Source organism: Notothenia coriiceps, unplaced genomic scaffold (assembly GCF_000735185.1).
Source record: "Notothenia coriiceps isolate Sejong01 unplaced genomic scaffold, NC01 NC01_scaffold00004049, whole genome shotgun sequence".
In the NCBI taxonomy this organism is placed as follows: domain Eukaryota; kingdom Metazoa; phylum Chordata; class Actinopteri; order Perciformes; family Nototheniidae; genus Notothenia; species Notothenia coriiceps.
This window is the reverse complement of record NW_011336750.1, coordinates 393667-413841: the sequence shown is the minus strand read 5'-3', so window position 1 is coordinate 413841 and position 20175 is coordinate 393667. Positions and strand designations below refer to the sequence as shown.

Here is a 20175-nt window from a genome sequence, read left to right as displayed (position 1 = left end):
AGTTGAATCATTTATTTAAAAATAAAAGTAATTGTTTCAAATGTGACTATCAAAAATTACTTTGAAAACAAAAAACAATCTATGTCCCACATTCTATTCTCATGGTTCAAAGAGAAACTAAAACAGGATGGTCTCATTCATTTGCAGGAAAAAAAGAGCAATCATTCTCTGCAGAAACCTGAAAGTAAAAACCTTTTGACTTACTGTCAGTGTTCAGAAACTTGGAAGGCATCAGACTGGCATGAAAGTGAACGTGATTCTGCAAGTGCAACTTAGTCCTTTAGGTTTAAACAAGAAAAATAGATGTTGCTCTCCAGTAAGTGCTTGAGGAAGTGTCTCTTATACAAATGTTTAAGACAAACATAACAAAATCAAAAATAATTAGTCCTATTTACACATTTTTGTGTGACTGGTCCACTAGTAGGGTAATTAAATGAATCCAAACACACTGAATATTGGTGACTGCACGGTGGGTTTAGTCGGTATGGGTTTGATCACAACGTGCGTGTGTAGTTTCTGTCCATAAGGATGCTCAGGTCTCTCTGTCTCTGCTGCTTTGCTCCACAGTCCAAGGGCAGGATGGGGGACAACAATGTGACTGTGGAGGACCTGGTGTCCGTGGTACTGGAAGGGACAGCAGCCGCACACACTCACACAGTGGTGAGAGCTCAGGTCCATTTTCAGAGTGTCTTTATCCGCAGTGCTGCGTCGACTGGACGCAGACAAAGTGACCTTAGCGTCATCATCATAACTCCTCTTCTTATTTTCATTTTCACTGCCCGCACATGGCCCTGCAGGGTTCTTCTTTAATCCTGTATGTGAGTCGTCTCCTTTAGTTTGGGTCAATTTAGGTTCCTCCCAAAATGAGGCTGGTAGCTGGCGTTTCCTCATAGGCACCTGCTCCGTTGCGCTCCTCACCTTTTCGGCAGACTGAACATCCAAGCTGGCCTTCTCTGTGACCTTCACACTCTGGTTAGCGGCTCCCACAGGTTTTGCACACCCAAACTCAGCAGACCTGTGCGTGTGGCACCTGGGGACTCTGGAGTACTTCTGAGAGAAACGCTTCAGTTGTTTCTGCAGATATTTCCTGTGATCCACGGAGCGTCTGCAAGGAGCTGACTTGTCCAAGGCTGCTTTGATATCGCTGGAGGCCAAATTGACAAAATTCAGCAACGTCTTGACCTCACTGTCCGCGTTCGCCATTTTTGCATAGATTTGGATCAAATCAGTCCATGTTGGAGTTGTAGTCCACCATCAACATCTAAAGGAAAATCAGAAAACAAACTTAGGCTATGCGTAATTACACATTATTCTTTATTTATATACATTATATTTTCAAGTGTAAATTAAATTAGATCCCTCTCAGTTAGTAATAATAACCCTTTACTCACCACTCCTGGATGAATCCCGCCACAGTCCAAGCTCAGACTTCTGTCGAGGCTGCAGTAGGAGCACTTCAACAAGTTGAATGAATATAAACTCCTTGTAGTTATGGTGCTTTCCTTGAACCAATCAGCGACCCCAGGCCCCTCACAATGCACCCCAATCAGCCTCCCCCGGTATCGAATTCTTCACCATTGCAAATTGTTGTCATGGAGACCTGGAAAAAGCCGCTGAGGGGATGTGATATTTCTCTACAATTTCCGCGCGTTGGCCCAATATCTCCAGAAATTCTAAGTCTGCTTAAAATAAAATGAGTGCAAGTTTCACGGAAATATACCTGCATTCTGCCTTATTCTGAAGCGTTTAATGTTGAGTTTTTTAACAGCCCCTCATACCCTCCCCAGGAGTGATGTCAGCTGTAGGATTTGGTGAGGGGGGGGATCTAAAGAGTGCATAACCATGGAAAGGGGCTTGAACGCTCAAGAATCTTGTCTTTCTGTTTGCCCCCTCAATCGAGCGACACAAAGGCTGAATTACTCATTCAAACCTCGCGGGACAAAGGGAAAGGAGCTGGATAGCACTCCTGCATTTGTAGTCAAACATTTAGAGACTTAAATCGAGTCGTCATGAAGGAGAAAGAGTCGGACAAAGCCCATAGAATTGCCATCAGCAAACATTTTCCTGTGTCATATTATGGGGTCTCCATGGCTCCCTCTGGCCCGCGGACAATAGCACAAGTTTGCACACTCGAATACTGTCACCCTGCCAACGGCAACAAGGGCCCAAAACAGGACAATCCCCAGAGAAAGCATGGGCTCCGCGGGGAAGGTTGCAATGGAGGAGGAAAGGGGACTTGTGAAATGCTAATTGAGCTTCATCCCCTTATTGAAGTGGAAAAAGAGTACCTATCGTCCCATTGAACAGCAGCAGAAGTGGCCTGAGATGTGAGGAAAAGCTTTTCTGGTAAGTAACACCACATACTTGTGCAGAATGTTGCCCTTAAAGCATATACTCTGAACCACTCTAGCACCAGGACAGAGGGTTTTTAAAAAACAATCTGCAGGCTGGAAGCTACAGGCCATTTGTTTGGAGTGAGCTGCAGCTAACATGATTGATTGCCTCATTCACTCAGTTTGAGGTTGTGTGAGGAGAGCCCTGAAGGTCTATATGTGCTCTGGCTGGTCTATCTTTTTCAGGCGGTGCATCCCTCTTGTTCTGAAGAGGCAATGGGACCCTTTTGTCCTCCTCTCTTCTTCTTTCCTTCACCTCTCTGTTCATCTGAAAAGGCCAATTAACAATGGGGCTCCCCTCCCCTGGCCTGCCACCCCACTCCTGTGCTTTTGAAGTGAAGGAGAAAGAGGAAGCATAGTGGCATCCATAAATCCCACAATGTGATGCTGTCCTTGTGGCAAGACAGGTGGACAGGATGTTTACCCAGCCTTTCAGATGTTTGGAAGATTGAGCCGATTTAACTGATAGACACTCAACCAAATGATACATTTTACTTGCTTCTTTATGTACCTATCCACTCTAATCCAATTTAGGAGGGTCATGGGAGCTGCCACACACCAAAATACAACTATAAGTGTAACTTTTCACTGCTGCACCAAAGATTTGTAAGCTGCATTTTTTTTTTATTAAACAGGCAAACTGCAATGTGAAAAGGCTGCAAACAGGGAGTGTTGATGGTCTTCTATGATGCACAGTAATGCTATAAACTAATGTGACATACAATGTATATAGCAGAAGTCCAGTGGAGTTTTAATATGACTGAAAACTGACTGTCTGTATAGCTCCTTGGCAGAAGCGCTTCAAGGTGCAAACATTAGTGCACATGTTCTATTGTAAGCTATGTTATGTCCCCCCTATCACTTCTCAATCTGGATCCGGACAAATAAATAAAAATATGGTCATAGAAAAAGAGACCTTAGACCAAAGCTTTTTCTTTTTTTATATATATATTTAAATTGTGACAACGCAAGAAAGGCTAGCCATATATAAGGAATACATGCAAACTAATTTACAATAAATAACTAGAAAATATAAAATATAAATCTAGTAAAGCAAAAATTCTACTTGAAACAAAAATGCACTTTCTGCCCTTTTAACAACTTAACTTATCCCGTTGAATGAATGTATAGTGCCCTAATGTCTTGTGTTGCCATGCTTTCCCACTAGATGGCAATCTACCTCTACTATGATACAGCCAAGCTGGCCTTTTTAAATTAAATTAGAAATATACAGATCGTCAAGATAAATGCAGTGGAGTTAATAGTCTCTGAACATCAATATTCCTCAAATGACACTGGGTATTAAAAGCTCCATTTGTTGGATGCATGCAATATTTTGGGCTCTATTTGTTTGCAGAGTTGTTGATTAAGTATCTTGGCTGGAATAATCACACTGAAAGACCACAGTAATTTCATTAAGAGGTTTTCTTATCTGAGTTTAAAAGTGCCTTGATGTATGTTGTGGTAGATTGCTGCTAGTTGGAATGAGTTGAGGCAGCAGGAAGGAACCAGGAGGATGTAGTGCTTTCCTCTTGTCAGATAATCAATACTGGGACAGACTGTAGGAGAGGATGGATGAACTGAACTGCCAGGCACACCAAGAAAAAAACCAGCCTTGTTGTGCACTTTTTAGAAACTCTGGAAAATCTCTGCATTGTAAGCTCAAATGCAGTTCAGCAGCAGATGTGGATTTTCCACTCTAAAAGCCATTCACAGCTCTTGTGCATTAGCTCACCCCATTACTGCCTGTGAAGAGTGTTTTGATAGGCAAGAGATGTGATAAATGCTGAGCCGCATCAAAAGACTGTAGGGCTACAATCCATTGATGGTAAGCCAAAGTTGTTTGAATAGTTGGCTTAAACGCTGTTTGTGTTATTTGGAATAAGCAGGCTGTGACACATTTGGCTGTCACTTCTGCTATTTAAGCCACCAGCAATACTTTCAAACAGAGGAGCACAACAAATGATTATGGATGTATGAAACATGAATAAGCAATGAGACTGACATACAACCCGAGCAGTGTTGGCTGAGCAGAGAAACTGACCTGCAAAGCTTCAAGCAGTTGAGGTGCCAATTTTTTTTTAACAGGTAAAGGGCCGTTGCTGGTGCTCAACAACAAGATCCCTGTTGAAGCTAGTATGGAGAAAGAATAAAAACTGTGTAGGGACAAAGCATACATTTCTGTCACAATTGATCAAAGTGAGAAAATGAAAGTAATAAAATAGTCAAAAATGCCTATCGTCATTTCCTAAATCTCAAAGAAAGGTCTCAATAATGTCTTATAAGTCCAATCAAAAGCCAAAAACATAAATATATACAGTGCATCCGGAAAGTATTCATACCCCTTCACTTTTTTTCACATTTTGTTATGTTACTGCCTTATTTCAAAATGGATTAAATTAATTTTGTTTCTTAATATTCTACACATGATACCCCATAATGACAAAGTGAAAACGTTCTTAAAGATTTTTTTGCAAACGTGTTAAAAATAATCAAATGAAATATCACATGTACATAAGTATTCACACCCTTTGCTTTGACACTGAAAATTGAGCTTAAGTGCATCCCATTTCCACTGATCATCCTTGAAATGTTTCTATAACTTGATTGGAGTCCACCTGTGTTAAATAAAATATATTTGACATGACTTGGAAAGGAACACACCTGTATATGAGGTCCCGCTGTTGACAGTGCACATCAGAGTACAAACCAAGTCATGAGGTCCAAGGAATTGACTGTAGACCTCAGAGACAGGATTGTATCAAGGCACAGATCTGGGGAAGGGTACAGAAACATGTCTGAAGCATTGAACGTCCCAACGACCACAGTGGTCTCCATCATTTGCAAATGGAAGATGTTTGAAACCACCACGGCTCTTCCTAAAGCTGGCCGCCCAAACCAAACTGAATGGGAGAACATTCCAGAAGGACAACCTGTGCAGCACTCCACCAATCAGGCCTTTATGGTAGAGTGGCCAGAAGGAAGCACATGAAAGCCCCCATGGAGCACCAGAGTACTCTCAGACCATGATGAATACAAATAGTTTAGTCTGGTGAAAACAGAATTGATCTCTTTGGCCTGAATGCCAAGCATCATGCCTGGAGGAAACCAGACCTGGCCAATACCATCCCTACAGTGAAGCATGGTGGTGGCAGCATCCTGGTGTGAGGATGTTTTTCAGCGGCAGGAACTTGGAGAATAGTCAGGATCAAGGGAAAGATGAATACAGCAATGTAATAATAATAATAATAATAATAATAATAGATTTAATTTGTTAGCGCTTTTACAGGTGCTCAAAGACGCTTAAATGTACAGAGAGATCCTTGATTAAAACCTGCTCCAGAGCGCTCTGGAGCTCAGACTGGGGCGAAGGTTCACCTTTGCAGGACAACGGCCCTAAGCACACAGCCAAGATAACAAAGGAGTGGTTTCAGGACAAGTCTGTGAATGTCCTTGAGTGGCCCAGCCAGAGCCCAGACTTGAACCCGATTGAACATCTCTGGAGTGATCTGAAAATGGCTGTGCACCGACGCTCCCCATCCAACCTGATGGGGCTTGAGACGATCTGCAAAGAAGAATGGGAGAAACTGCCTAAAAAAGGTATGCCAAGCTTGTAGCATCATACTCAAGAAGACTTGAGGCTGTAATTGCTGCCAAAGGTGCTTCAACAACGTATTGAGTAAAGGGTGTGTGAATACTTATGTTTATGTGATATTTGAGTTTTTAATTTTTAATTATTTGCAACAATTATTTTAAAACTTACAATTATTTTAAAACTTTTTTCACTTTGTCATCATGGGGTTTTGTGTCTAGAATGCTGAGAAAAAAAATACATTTAATCAATTTAAAAATATGGCTGTAACATAACAAAATGTGGAAAAAGTGAAGGGGTGTGAAAACTTTCCGGATGCACTATAACTCCCAATTACAAAATACCTTTTGGTATAAATTGGTACACTTTGCAGCTTTTGGACAATCAACAATTATCACAATAGGCCTACTAATCAATACATTTTCTGTATTATGCAAATTGAGTTGATCAATAAAGTATCCAATTTTCAGTGCTGGTAGTTAGTTGAATTATTTTGTTTTCTAACAGGATGAATTATTTCACTCAGATCCAAAACCATCCTTCTTATTTGCCTCCCTTATTTGCACCAAGATAAACACAGGGTTTTATTGCCACTGTCAGTTATGTGTTTTAGTAACTTCCAGTAAACTGAGAATGTCACTTTGTCTCTCTCTGTCCATGGCTGTGGGCTGTGGGGTAATTTCATAACTGTGCCTTGTAAAGAGTAGACCACCATCAATATTATGCAACTCTGCTCAACTACCCATTTCAGTCTGATTATTTTTGCACTTTGGCCTAAAGCATCACATCCTATAAACCATTTCACCATGATGGTTTTACAAAATAAATAAAATGAAGCTCTGGTTGGAAAAGAAACATCTAATAAATATCTTATAAATGTCTTTGCAGTTGAGCATTAGCAGTGAATGCCAGGTTACATCAGTATTGTTTATCTCAACCTACTTCGGGACATTGGACCACTGAGTGTTCTTCTCGCAGGCACAAATCAAACATGCGGCAGTGTTTTCAGTCGGTAGGCGTCTCAAGCGCTCTCTCCATCTCTCTCTACTTGACTTTAATTCGGTCTTGTACGCGTCATCCTTATGGACTCGCCTCCACGCATTGTGGGCTATACTTTCTGCCTGGACCACTATTTTAAAAAAACAAATCCAACCTAAACAAGCAAACACAAACAAACCGCTGACATTACCGACGCCTACATAACCACCTCCTGTGTTTTTTTTTTTAAGAGGAGGGGGGACTTTATGAGTAGCGGAGGGTGAATTTGTTTGAGCACACGCTGTCAGGATGAGCTGATGTGAGCGCTGCATCAAGTGCGCGGTGGTGATGCTCCCGTATAAAATGTATTTTGGCACAGAGGGGGATGCATCAGTTTAACCCTCGGCTCTGCCCTCCGGACTCGCCCATACAGTGTTCAGCCTAGATAAGTTGAGGGGATGTGTGATCCTATTGTGAGGAATCCTGCCGCACGATATTCCTGAGGATCTCTCTCTGTTCGCTTTTTTTCCCTTCAACTTCGATGGCTTGAGTGGCCCATTTGCACTCATGCTTGCAGCCGAGGAGGGATGTAAGGTACGGGCCATCTACCGCCCTCACATTGCACGGAGTAGCGGCGTGATTCAGGTCGCTATCTGAGTGCCAATAAGAAAAAAACTACTTTCGAGATGTGAATTATCGAGATTGCTACTCATTCCACCGGCTCGCCTGTCCTATGCTATCAACAACGGGATTTCAAGAGGAAAATGATTGTGGCATAAACTATTTCTGGAGACGCTTGTCACAGATATCGCCGCTGAACTGGACAGGGTGGATGGTTATTTCCCAAACAGTTCAAGCCTATGTATACTGCATTTATTTGTTGGAACCCCTGCCTAGTATCTTCGAGAACAGCGCAAGAGGAATGCTGGTCCAAGATCTAATGCCATTTACTTTAAGTTTTTGGCCTTTTTTCTTCGGTCATTGCCTTCTCTCACTGTTTTTACTCTCATGCCAGGTAAGGATCAGGTTCAGCCGCTCCACTTAGTCAATTTACGCATGAGATTATGTCACACTATAATGTAACTGGAGTTGATTTACTGATGGATAACAACTGTATAACTGATTGATTTTTTTCAAGAAACGTATATACTCATTATATTATTATAATATCTATGCAATGCAGTGCTTTGTTTGTTTACACCAGATGTTGAGATCACCAGTTCACCTGTGTTTAGGAAATACTGACAGGCATGCATGTGTAGAGTTTCCAGCAAGACATATAGCTATGCACACAAACACTTTTCTTTTGTAGAGGGAACATGGAGTAGCCAACTATGTTTTTGATAACAATATTCAGTTATCCCACCAGGATCCCTGCATCAGGCATATGTTAGTGATGAGTATTCTAACCTCTGCCCCACGCTGCTGCCTACAGATAGTGGTGAGCTGTTCACACGCACGCAGTGTTGCCAGGGTTCATGTGTAATGCGATCTGCTTGAGTTTCCAAGTCCACCCACGCACACTCCTCGGGGCAGCCTGCTGCCCACTCTGTTGGTGGGTGGTTTCTTACAGGGAGCGTGCTGCAGCCATAGACCCGATACTATTCTGCATGTACTACATACACAGCAGCCCCAGTGACAACAACATAGGAAAATAATGCAGAGAGGATATCCACAGGGCTGCTAACTGAGAGGCTGCTGAGTGTTCAAGCCTCTACATTTGTGATGCACAGTGTTGTGCTGATGGCACTCATGAGTAATGCACTGAAGGACAGTGCCACAGTAATTTCAATGTCTCTCTCTCCCTCTCCCTCTCTGTCTCTTTCTCTTTCTCTTCCTCTTCCTCACCATAAGGGAGAACTCCAGAGGTCATGCTCACAGACTGTGGCGGAGAAAGTTAGCGAACAGTGCCAGCTGGCATGCCACTGTAGAAGATACCCCCCCCTTCCTCCTCCGCCACCTCCTCCGCCTCCTCCACGGCTACTGGGCACCACAGGTAGGACTCCCAGCTCTCACTCCCAGGTTTCACACATGTCTCGCTCCAAGTCGGCCTGTCTCACTCTGAGTCTGCTCTCGCCCCACAGTAGGATCTCATTCTAAGCCAAACGCAGGTGTCAAGCAACTGGCTAATCTGACCGTTTTTACGTGAAGTGTTTCCTTTTATGCTCAAAAAGAAAAATATACCATCAACCCCCTGAGATAACTGTGCGAGCCCCCGTGCATGGGCACTGTTTTGCACGTGTGTGTCTGTGCGTGTGATAGAGCCAGCAGGATGTTGACAGCTGAACACAGGACTCATTTATGCCGGGTCTGACCTCCGGGAGTACCCAGCTGCCTGTGAAATCCATGCCCGCTGGGCTGTCAAGCTCAGAGTTTCAGTGGTGGGTTTCCCCCGGGAGACCCCTGATTAAAACACAGATGAGTTAATTCAATTAGCTTTAATTTGTTAGAGATAAGCATCTAATGAACCAACCATCTAAGCTTCATTTTGAAGTTGAGCTGGCGGCAATGAGGGTGTGTGTGTGTGTGTGTGTGTGTGTGTGTGTGTGTGTGTGTGTGTGTGTGTGTGTGCGTGTGTGTGTGCGTGTGCGTGTGCGTGTGTGCGTGTGCGTGTGTGTATTAATGCTTGTTTACAACAAGCATACACGTATATCTGTGAGGAACTGCTGCCTGTTGCAGCAGTTTTCCATCCGACACTCCCTCTGAGATGCTAAATCCATTGACAGATAGGCAACCATATTTCATAAGGCTGCTTGCTGAAAGTTGATATGATTTGTATAAGGTCTCAAGCACCTTAATGAACAGTGTGCTGATATGAGACAGGCGTTACTGATGATTCAGCCATTCTGAGCTATTACTGTGACTCTTAAGAATCACTCACCCTGAGCCCTTAATATTATGAGATGGGAGGAGCACTTCATCATCAGTCTCACCAGGCAGCAGTGTAAAGGTTTTAATCAATCACTTCCAATTATTTATTTCTGTTTGGTCAATTTTTAAATAGACCTTTCCCCCCCCTGACTCAACATGTGAGATACCTATCAAGAGTTATAGACCCTTCTCCAAATGTTGGTCACTGTATAAATGCTGTCAGGATCGAAGGTGGGAGTTTGAATGCCCAATTACAGACAGCGCTCGAGTGGAACTGTGAAAGCTGCATCCATAAACAGCGGCGCATCAGGATAAATATGATAAGCAGGCCAATTTTTATTCCTTTTTAACTTTACACAGAAATGTTTGCAGAGGGTGGAGACGCCATGAATAATTCACTTAAAGGGAGTTTTTTTCTTCAGTTTTTAATTTAATCTATACAAGCGCATAATTACCCTGATCTTCCTTCCGTAGCCCAATTTGCAGAGCAGTTAAAGCTGAAATCCTGCCTTTAACCGTAGTCTTTAAAAATGCAATGAATATGCATAGCTAAAACTGGGACAATGACTGAGATCTTATCTATCTGCTTGAAGTCTTTGAAAAAAAGTGATACAATTGGCACTGTAACTTAAGTCTATGTGTGCTAAAAACGGTTTCCAAAGTCCTTTCAAAGGAGTGTGCTATATCACAATGAAGTAGATCCTTACACTGACTGAATTAAATCCTACAGCCGTTGACAAAACGCAGGATTAAAATGGAAATTTGGCTGAGAGGAGGTTTTAAATTCACTGACTTATGACGTAGTGTGCTGTACCGGGGAAAGCCGTGAGTTGTTATTTGCTTCTTAGAAATGTGCTGTGTTGGAAAATAGTCTACAGCATTACTAAGGAGTAGTTGTTGCCATGGTGTAAACCCCTTCCTCCCATACATAACAACATACCTGTCAATGCAGGAGCTACAAGTTTGTTATTATATACAGCACAGAGTATTTTCTCAGGAGCACAAAACTGGAACAAATCGGCATTCATTGATTGATAGATATGCACATGACTAAACTGATTTATAGATGCTGGGAGAGCATCAAACGCTGCAGAAAGAGAAGAGAGAAGTTTTGCATTACAGATACGAAGTAGCTGATGCACATAATGTTATACAACATTCCTGGTGAGTGGTCTTACACCATTGATCTGATGTAGAAAGAGCAGGAGGTTCCTGCAACAGTAATTGGTGTGGACAAGAGTGCTGGTGTACGGAAGGCTGATGGGACCTTAAATGATTCATGGTGTCGGGTTAGATATCTTTGAACGTTGAACCTAAGACCTACAGAACAGACGAGGACACAACGTCTTCCAAACTCAGAGACCTGGGAGGAAAAGTTGTATAACGCAATCACTAAAAAAAAGTCATTGTTTTATCTTGAGGGTTGAGCTCTCATAATTGTTTTTTCATTATTTTTCTGATTTATTTTGTTTCCGACCCTCTCCTACTGTCCCCTCTTCTTCTCTCTCTGTTTCTCAGTGCCAGAGCCCGTGGAGCCCTCGTTGAGGCCCTGGTGGATGGAGATGGACATCGTAGTGCTCGGAACGGTGGGCTGTGCCTCAGTGGTCTTCCTCCTCTCAGCCATCATCATCTGCTACAAGGCCATCAAGAGGTTGGGTGTTACTCTTGTCTTGTTCTGTTCTTGTAGTATTTCAGTAAGAACTTTGAAATATTTTGTGAGGACAAATTGAAATAGGATCTATCACAGGCAGGCTACCCAACACATCATGTGTAATCTGACTCATGTTTAGACTGTACTATATCTCCTGCCTGTGTGTGAGGCTACGCTGACCCTGTCATCACCCAGCTGGGTCACACTGAGGTCAGAGGTTAGATAATGGACTGGGTTGTAAATGTCACTGAGAAAGATCCACTACACTGAGTCGCCCGGAAACATCATATAAATTAATTTATCGAGGCGCATTATGATCCAGCTTTAAAATATACTGTGTTGATTTCTAATTTGCATAAGTGTCTAAAGCTTTCTAAAACAGCAGCTGGATTCATGAAAGCGAGAGGCGAGCAGAGGAATCCCAAGACGCCGCTGTGGCAGAGGGAAATATTTCTCCCATTTGGCTTATTAGAGAAAAGACTGCGTGAGGTTTTAGACTGCAGCACAACCCAGACCCATTTCTCTGTGTGACATTCAGGCAGCACCGTCTCACACATGCATTCTGACATCCACAGTAATGTTCGCAGACATTTTACACACTCACACACACGTCCATATCGTGCGAAGCACTGCACATGCAGGGATTTGTGTTCACCCATCCATAAGCTCACAACATCTTTACATACATAGATACATCATGTTGGCATATTTACACACTCTATAAAATGACTATAAACATTGACTCTCCACACACCCATGTGAAAACAGCCAAGGATGTATGTGCTAAATCAGGGAGCTACTTCTATCTTTTATTTATGTGTGTTTAAATTGATTTAATAGCATACCTTGTTATTTTTATGGAATTGTATTAAGCCTGTATGCCACATATGGCTTTCCTCAGCAGAATTCTATTTCTCCTTTCTTTAAACAACAAATAGGCAAAGTCAGGCAGTGGAAGTAATGGGTGGTTGGCTCAGGAATTCATTATGGCAATTCTCCAGCCCCCTGTGTAGCCAAGGGGCACCTTTTTTAATGCAGCAGTGGTAGAAAAGTGTTGTTGCAATATGGGCTCTAGCCCCAAACCCAAGTCATTATTTATGAATTAATTTGCGCAGTCATTCAGTCGCAGGCAACATCTTTTATACATGCAACCGGGTCGTGTCCTGAAGCTCTGTGGGCTCTAGACTGCAGACTGTGTGCCACGCCAAGCTGCCCTCTCTGAGAAGGGAGAAATACACATGTCCAGCCAGACTGGCCTCATTAGACATTCATTAGTCACCAGCCAATAAGAGAGCAGTCCAGGAAAAAATGTGATCCCTTTAACATTTGTCACGGATGCTCTAATCATCCATCGTTCCTGAGCGGAAGGCAGAGGAAACAACACAGCGAAAAGGACAGACAAATGTTGTCTACGAAAGTAAGTAAAGGCAGTAATTGAGCGTCCGAGTCAATAACAATGTGAGAGAGGGTTTGTCAGCAAGAATAACATGGCCAGTTATATATAGCGCTTGCAGCCCCTCAGTGCTTCGGGCTTTCCCAATGAAAATCAGCTGGACGAGGGCCAGGGCCTGCCTGAGCAGCATAGACAGCAGAGGAGCTAGCTCTGCGGGTCCCAGCCCTGCTGGCCTTTTGTTATTTTTTATAATCTTTGTCTGCCAGTCATGTGTCTGAAGCAAACGGGCTAGGATGGAAAAACACTTCCATACAATTCTATTCAGAGTCCACAGCACCAGGGAGGCTGGTGCGTGCAAGCATTGAGGAGAGGATTCAGACACACGCTGCGTTTCAGTGTTGCTGTGCCATCCAAAGCTAAAGACATGATGCTGCAGTCCAGGCTGTCAGCCGTCCAAGAAGCCAAAACAAACAAAACTCAGACCAAGTGACTAATGAAGCTAGAAGCATTTCCCAATCACTTACCGCTCAGGGAGGCTTGTCCAAAGACGGATAATACATCACAGCTGCTCTATCCAAGGGCAAAGAGAATATCCAAAATACAATACAAGGGAAATACTTGTCAGGCAAAATGGTTTAAAATTCAATATTTACTAATACATTATTAATCTCCTCTGTTTTATTTTTAAAATTACTGCACCAGCACCATTAAAACCGGCGACAGATTTTTACAGTCTGTTTTTGATGTGTTTTCTTTTAACCATAGCATGTTACTCTAATTTCCAGATGGCTAGAGTAATTGTAAACAGCTCAACACATGTCCCAATTTCGCCATGATCCATTCCCCAAACTTCAAACAGGAATGTGCGCTGTGATTGCACAGCTTTGATATGAAATATTCATCTAACCTGTGAAATGTTGTGTTGCCACCTGCCATGTGTCAACAGCATGGCATCTTTTATTGAAGGCCTGGGTAGAGGTCGGCTTGAGGCCCTGTGTGGCGGCCCAGAGCGACATGGTCAGTCTGAGCGGAGATTACAACCAACAGGGCCAGAGCACCTTCCAGCAGGCCTAAGTTCACCAGCGTCAGAACGTAGTGGAAGAAATACAGACCTGGCAAAAGTTAAATAATTGGTGAGATGCAAGGACGCTGCATAACTTTTAACGAACATTGAACTTGTTGACATTTTATTCCAAGTGGTAGAATTCCCAGACTGGCTGTAAACACTGCCGTCTGTCCCTTAGAGAAAACGTTGGTATATCCCAACTCCCCTAGCTGCATCTGCATCGGCCAATCATCTCCCCCGCAGCGAAATGTGTTTCCATCCTGAGGCTGGGCGGTTTCTATTCTGAGGTTTTTCCCCGGGTCCCATGGGGACACCGGAAGCAGCATCTGTCCTATATGGTCGCCATGTTTCCCTGGTGTCCTCATCCCTGTGACCCCTCCCAGCTGACAGAGTCCCACAGGAAGTCTTAGTCATCATTGCCACATGTTTTGTTTACAACTTTGCTCAATGCCATTGGCTCAGATCATCTGCAACAGCCCCAACAACTCCATGCAGTTTGCAAAGTTTAAAAATCTGTCATTTATTTTCATCTTCTTTAAAACCGCAATGTCCAGGGTTAGATTATGGCCATGGGACCTTATTTTCATGTCATACCCCACTTTCTCCCTCCCCGTTTCTAAACTGTCAAATAAATACGAAAATGCACAAAAAAAGGAACATTTAAGAAATAAATTGTAAAAATAAATCATGACAATAGAGTCAAAGTCAGGGGATCATAAACGTCGGTAGGATTCGCCCTCCGGACCGGGGACAATGAATGTGTGCAAAATGTCAGGTGTTGAGATATTTCAGTGTGGCACAAAGCGAAGGGCTGACAGACTAAAATTGCAATTCCTATCCATGCTGCTCGCATAGCTAAAAATGACAGATTAGGCATGCTGAGAGTGTTTATTATTTCGACCCCATTGTGACAGTTCTTATTTTTTTGAGTGAATCTTTAAAGACTGGTAAAGACTCTGAGAGTGACTTTGTTGACAGATGAGAGTTTCTGGAACACAGGAGGTGGAGGTTCACAGGGCTGAAATGACAGCTGAAAAACAGCCAAGACAGGAACCGTTTAAAAACCTGACAGCAACAAGACGTTTGAATAATAGGTGTGGCAAAAACAGACCGGCGAAAGTGCACGGGAGAAACGAGAAAAGACAGCACACCAATTTAGTTGACAGCAGTCAACAAATGAGCATGTGCACAAAAAAAACTCACCCTAATTGTACATTTTACATGACTATCAATCATATTATGTCCAAGAAATGGCCAAAAAAATGACCTAACAGATATTGAAAGATTTTACATAAGACGTCCATTTTTATTTAGAGTGTAAGACAGTCTGTCAATGACATGAGGGGGCATAATGCAATCCAATGTTTAAGCATATCAAAAATGCAGCCATTTTAAAGCTCACAAAGTTTGCATTTCACTTCTTTTTACTGAGATCTTAAAGGAGAGAATACAACACAATCTTACACAACAGCAGCAGAAAAATGCTGTCCTGAGGCTTTGTATTTTTTTGCTGAACTTTCATTGTATAATGGCTAAAATGCATCTAGGCTGCAGCAGCTAAACCTCATTAGTTAAATTGAGCAATATTGGATTTTAATGTTTACAAATTAAATGTATTGCTTGGTAGAAAACGAATGTGTTGTTTCTTATCTCAAAGGGTACACAGTCACTTTATTAATATATTTAAGAGTGAATCCTCCTCCCTCTTACACAGTCCAACCAAAAATTAAACATAACAAACCGTAGTATTGGGTTACAAGATGAGCTCATCTCACCCTGTAAGGATTCCCTCGCGGCACAATGCCTGATAAGGGGAAGAGATTTGTGCTGGACTGGACTGAGAATGACTGTCAAAGTTGCACTGGCCAGCCAGAGCTTTCAGAGCAGAGGAGAAAAGAGGAGACGCTGAGCTAAGATGTCGCTCAAGGGTCCTCTGTGGCAATGAAGGCATAGTACAGTGTTGAGTGGGACAATGACTGTACTAACTGTATTCAGATCTGTCTCCGAGTTACATAAGCCCGAGCAGGGGAGAGCAGCTGAGGGGGTCGGTGCAGAAGCCACAGTTCACTGGGCAAATATAATAACCACAAAGGCACAGAGTAATGCATGAAAAGGGCTGCATTGAATGATACTGCTCTTCAGTAGAACCAAGGATCATGTGTTGCAGCTAGTGTGCACCAGAACGTACTCAAAGAAAGGACAGAGTACTACCCCCTGTTTGGAGGAGTATATGTATCGATGTTATTCCAAAGTTGTTTTGACAGCCACACAAATATTCATTACTTAGGGGGAAGATTGCATCTACCAGTCAGGGTAGGTAATTGCTGTATCCCCTGCGTTGCAATATTTATTTTCCTCCTGTCTCCTTGCAAAAGTGACCTTTGAACATTTTCCTTATTAGAAAGGATTGCTGAGAGCGGAGCAGCGCAAAAAATCTAATCAGCCTAAAGGTTAACAGTCTAGAAAACTCTGTTTAATGACATGGCCTTCAGCTGAGGGTAAATGTAACGTCTTGTCAAGGAATTTATCTTGACTTTATGAAAATCTTTATTTGCAGGAAACCACTACGAAAGGAGGAGAACGGGACAAGTCGCGGGGAATATGCCATGAGCATCCGTAACAAGAAGGCCATTGGCACGAACAACACTGTGGTATAGACTGTCTCCAGATAGACACAGGAAGTGACATCACAATTACAGTCTCTCACCTAAACCCCCCCTGAATACAACAATCCCCTCTCACCCAGAATGCAACAGGGTTTGACCCGAGGTTTTCCAATAGGTTAACCGTCCCCTCTTTGCTTGACATGTTGCCCGGACTGAAGACACCATTCAGCTCAAGAGGAGCTGCAAAAGATGGAAGGAAAAAAAATCAAGGCAGAAAGGACGGAGTGAAAAATCCACAAACCCCCATGGTGTCGAAAGTGGCACAGCAGGCTGAACATTATGCTCTTAGTAACAGCAAGTGTTGCTGACAGGCTGGTTGGCTGCTGGCTGGAGAGGGACTGTCTGCCAGTCGGCCGCAGATCCAGACCTCACACACTGTTGACATCTGCAAAGGAACAACAGACAATACAGCACCCAGGACAGGAGAGGCCCATCATACACAATAAATAACGTGCATGCAGTTTTTACATAGAATGCAACATTTTTTTATATTCCAGTCCCAACACTGTCCATCTTTTGTTCTGCATTTTTTGAGACAGATGCTTTGTGAGAGGCATGTTGTTCTTGTCGGTCCTGGCTCTCAGATGTGGATTCATATGACTATGCAATTTAAAGAAATCCATATTGAAAAAAAAAAGAAGAGCAACGACATCAACAAAGGACGGTTATTTTACCATTCCAAAAATGCTCAATGTAATATACTTCAGTCATTCATCCATTTATTTGTTCAATTTAATTACTTATCTACCTTTTGAATTTATTTTTCTACTTAAAGGAAAAAAAAACCTGTCTTGAAAGTTACTCATATCTTTACAAAACTCAAACATCTTGATGAATTATTTTTATTTCTTGATAGCTCTGTTTTTTAAGTGAATAATTTATAAACCGTATAATTCATTTGTGATGCTCCGATGCTTTAAGCCTGCTGTCAGTTTGTTGAGACACTGATGCAGAAAACGCGCTTGCTCTGCAAAGAGTTTTTGTACCAGTTGTTTTGTCTCTGGGTGTTTGATATGCTTGTCTCTGTTTCATTGAGACTTCAGAAGTCAGTGGTTTCTTTGTGTCTCTATATGTGAATGTGTGTTTTCTGAACATTATTTCTGTGCCGCATCATAATGGCAGCTTCCATTGTTGATTAGTTCTCTCAAAGCAAGCTCCCCACTACAAGTTAAACCTGCTCACACAAGTCGTTCGGTTGTTTCAGAGTCTTGGGGTCAGCGAGATGCCCACAGCCGTGCTTTGTTTGAATCTTTATTTTTCCATCTGTCAAGTAGGGCTTAGCTCATCGCTATAGAAACAGGGGACATGAGCCCAGGGCTGACCTTGTGACTGGCGAGAGACAGGAGACTTAGCCAATAGCCAGAGATCAGGTTGCACAGAGGATGGCCTCAGCAGGGATGTGTGTGTGACTCAGTGCTGTCACCGGCATCCTCCACATCCCCGCTGGAAAAACACAACTGAGCTGAACTGGAGCATCACTCTGCTTTTATAAATTAAATCTGCGTGTGTATGTGCGTGCATGCGTGTACGTGTGTGAGGGCGTGTTTGTGTGTGTGTCTATCTGTCTGTGAGTGTGCATGCGGATGAGTGTACTCAGTGAGAGTGGGCTGTGCTCTGTGGCTGTCAGTTAAGTATAGATATTGGCTAAACTGTGGACATTTGGTAAAACACATGCTTGCATCTAAAACATGAACATATATTAGCTACCAGTATACCCCACCATGTACCTATATGAGAGAAATGATGGATGCATGAATGTAAATATCCATAATTAAATATCTGCCTTCTGGACTGTTAATTAATGTACAGTGTGACAGAACATATGTTTATACATAGTAAAACTTAAACAATGTGCTACCATTTAGAATAATGTCAATGTTGTCATGTTGATGGAGCAAGCCATTCATGTATATATGGCAATCAATAGTACATACACAATTTATGCATTATACCAAGCAGATAGAAAGATGTGCATAAGTTGATTTCATTGCTGAGTTTTTCAGTTGTAAATAAAACTGTACATAACAACAGACCCACAGTCTATTGTTTTTAAAGAGGTATATGTACACATTGAGATCTGTTATTATGTTATGGCAGACAAACTGGCCGTCTGTGATAAAAATGAGATGTTATATTTAGCCTGTTCCCGTCCTGTCTGTGTTTCTTGGTCCACGTCTTGGGCAGAGATCTGTGCTGTCCATGTCCCACCCCCCCCTCCTCCTGCAGTGGAGGACATGTTCTCAGTCTGTCTCACACAGTGCATCTTTAATGAACTGCTCTCCGTGGGGCCTAATGACGCAAACAAGAAAAACTTGTAGGTTGCATATTGTGCTCGCTCTGGTCTCGGTAAATGCTCATGTGACAAAAAAATGTGTTAAGGATTTCTGCAGCTCAAGCAAGAACACAAGTTAATTTTACAAAATAAGGGTTTTAACAGGAAGTTAAAAGATGGTAGCAGATTCTGAAACACCTCTGTGAAGTGGTTTCCTTCTTACATTAAATTGTATGGACATGTTCCCATTTTAATTTGCACATTTTAATGATGTGAAACAAACAAGGGGGACAAACCTGTACTCCACAGGCTGATGCAGAGGAGCACTGAAGAGGAATGTCAATGAATTATAATGTGAATGAGGGACCGTAGAGTTTGCCTGCCCTGCTTTAGATGTGCTACTTGATGGTAATGCCAATGGACACTCTGAGCAATTTAAACATTCATGCATGTCCAGCCAGGGCGCTGTGAATTTCACTGTTATAAAAGCAATGTGACAGCACTAGGCGGGGGGACCAGAGATTGTCACTGTCTCAACAAGCTTTACGAGGCTCTCAGAAGGTATTTCCATAGAGCAAAGTGGCACTGATACACATTCCTAAAAATATCTGGAAATTGTTACTGTACAAAACTAGCAGCATGTTGGAGACTCTTTAATCAAGAAATGTGACTAATGTACACACCTGGTGTTACACCATGCTGATGAATGCATGTGTGTGTTTGTGTGAGAGCCCGAAAAGTCCTTTCAAAGCTGACCTTCACAATCTGTGAGGACCCACTCACACCCTCTCTGCCTGAGAGGCCTTTGGTCAGCGTTAATTACCCTCACTACCTCCAGCTGCCTGCTCATCAGGTCAGCGCTCCCATATGGTCCTCCAGGAGGCAGCAGGCAGGCGGGCAGGCAGGGGCGGGGAAAGTGCTGGATACCTGTGGGACACTGATTACATAAGCTGCTGCTAATGAGAGAGGTTCTTTGGAAGAGGGCTGTGAGTTCAAACGATCACAACGGTGGCAGTGGCTGACAGATGCAACCCCAGAGCAAGGGGGACTTGATTAAACACACAGACACACACACACCTGTGAACATGCTGGGACTGGGACTGGGACTGACACACACACACACACACACACACACACACATATATTTAAAGCCAGAAACCCTGCCAAACCCATAGAAACATAGCGTCACCTTCTTAAACTAATGGCCTGCCTAAGTCATATTTTGGAGAAAATGGTTTTTTGCCTAAATCATCTCTTCTTGATGCTGGCCACCTCTGGTAAAATTGCCTAAAT

At 42.7% G+C, this 20175-nt stretch overlaps 2 protein-coding genes across 2 annotated transcripts; one reads left to right on the top strand and one right to left on the bottom strand.

Annotated features, from left to right (window-relative positions):
• Positions 1-38: 38 nt before the first annotated feature.
• On the bottom strand, positions 39-1691 carry LOC104941864 (protein FAM181A). Its single transcript, XM_010767027.1, has 2 exons — positions 1392-1691; positions 39-1261 (listed from the first exon to the last, which is right to left on the bottom strand). The coding sequence occupies exon 2, from the start codon at positions 1201-1203 to the stop codon at positions 430-432; it is 774 nt and encodes a 257-aa protein (XP_010765329.1). The 5' UTR covers positions 1204-1261; positions 1392-1691; the 3' UTR covers positions 39-429.
• Positions 1692-7146: 5455 nt separating this feature from the next.
• On the top strand, positions 7147-18725 carry prima1 (proline rich membrane anchor 1). Its single transcript, XM_010767023.1, has 4 exons — positions 7147-7978; positions 8818-8959; positions 11353-11485; positions 16502-18725. Exons 1-4 carry the CDS (start codon positions 7697-7699, stop codon positions 16599-16601), a joined length of 657 nt encoding a protein of 218 aa, XP_010765325.1. The 5' UTR covers positions 7147-7696; the 3' UTR covers positions 16602-18725.
• The last annotated feature ends 1450 nt before the right edge of the window (positions 18726-20175 follow it).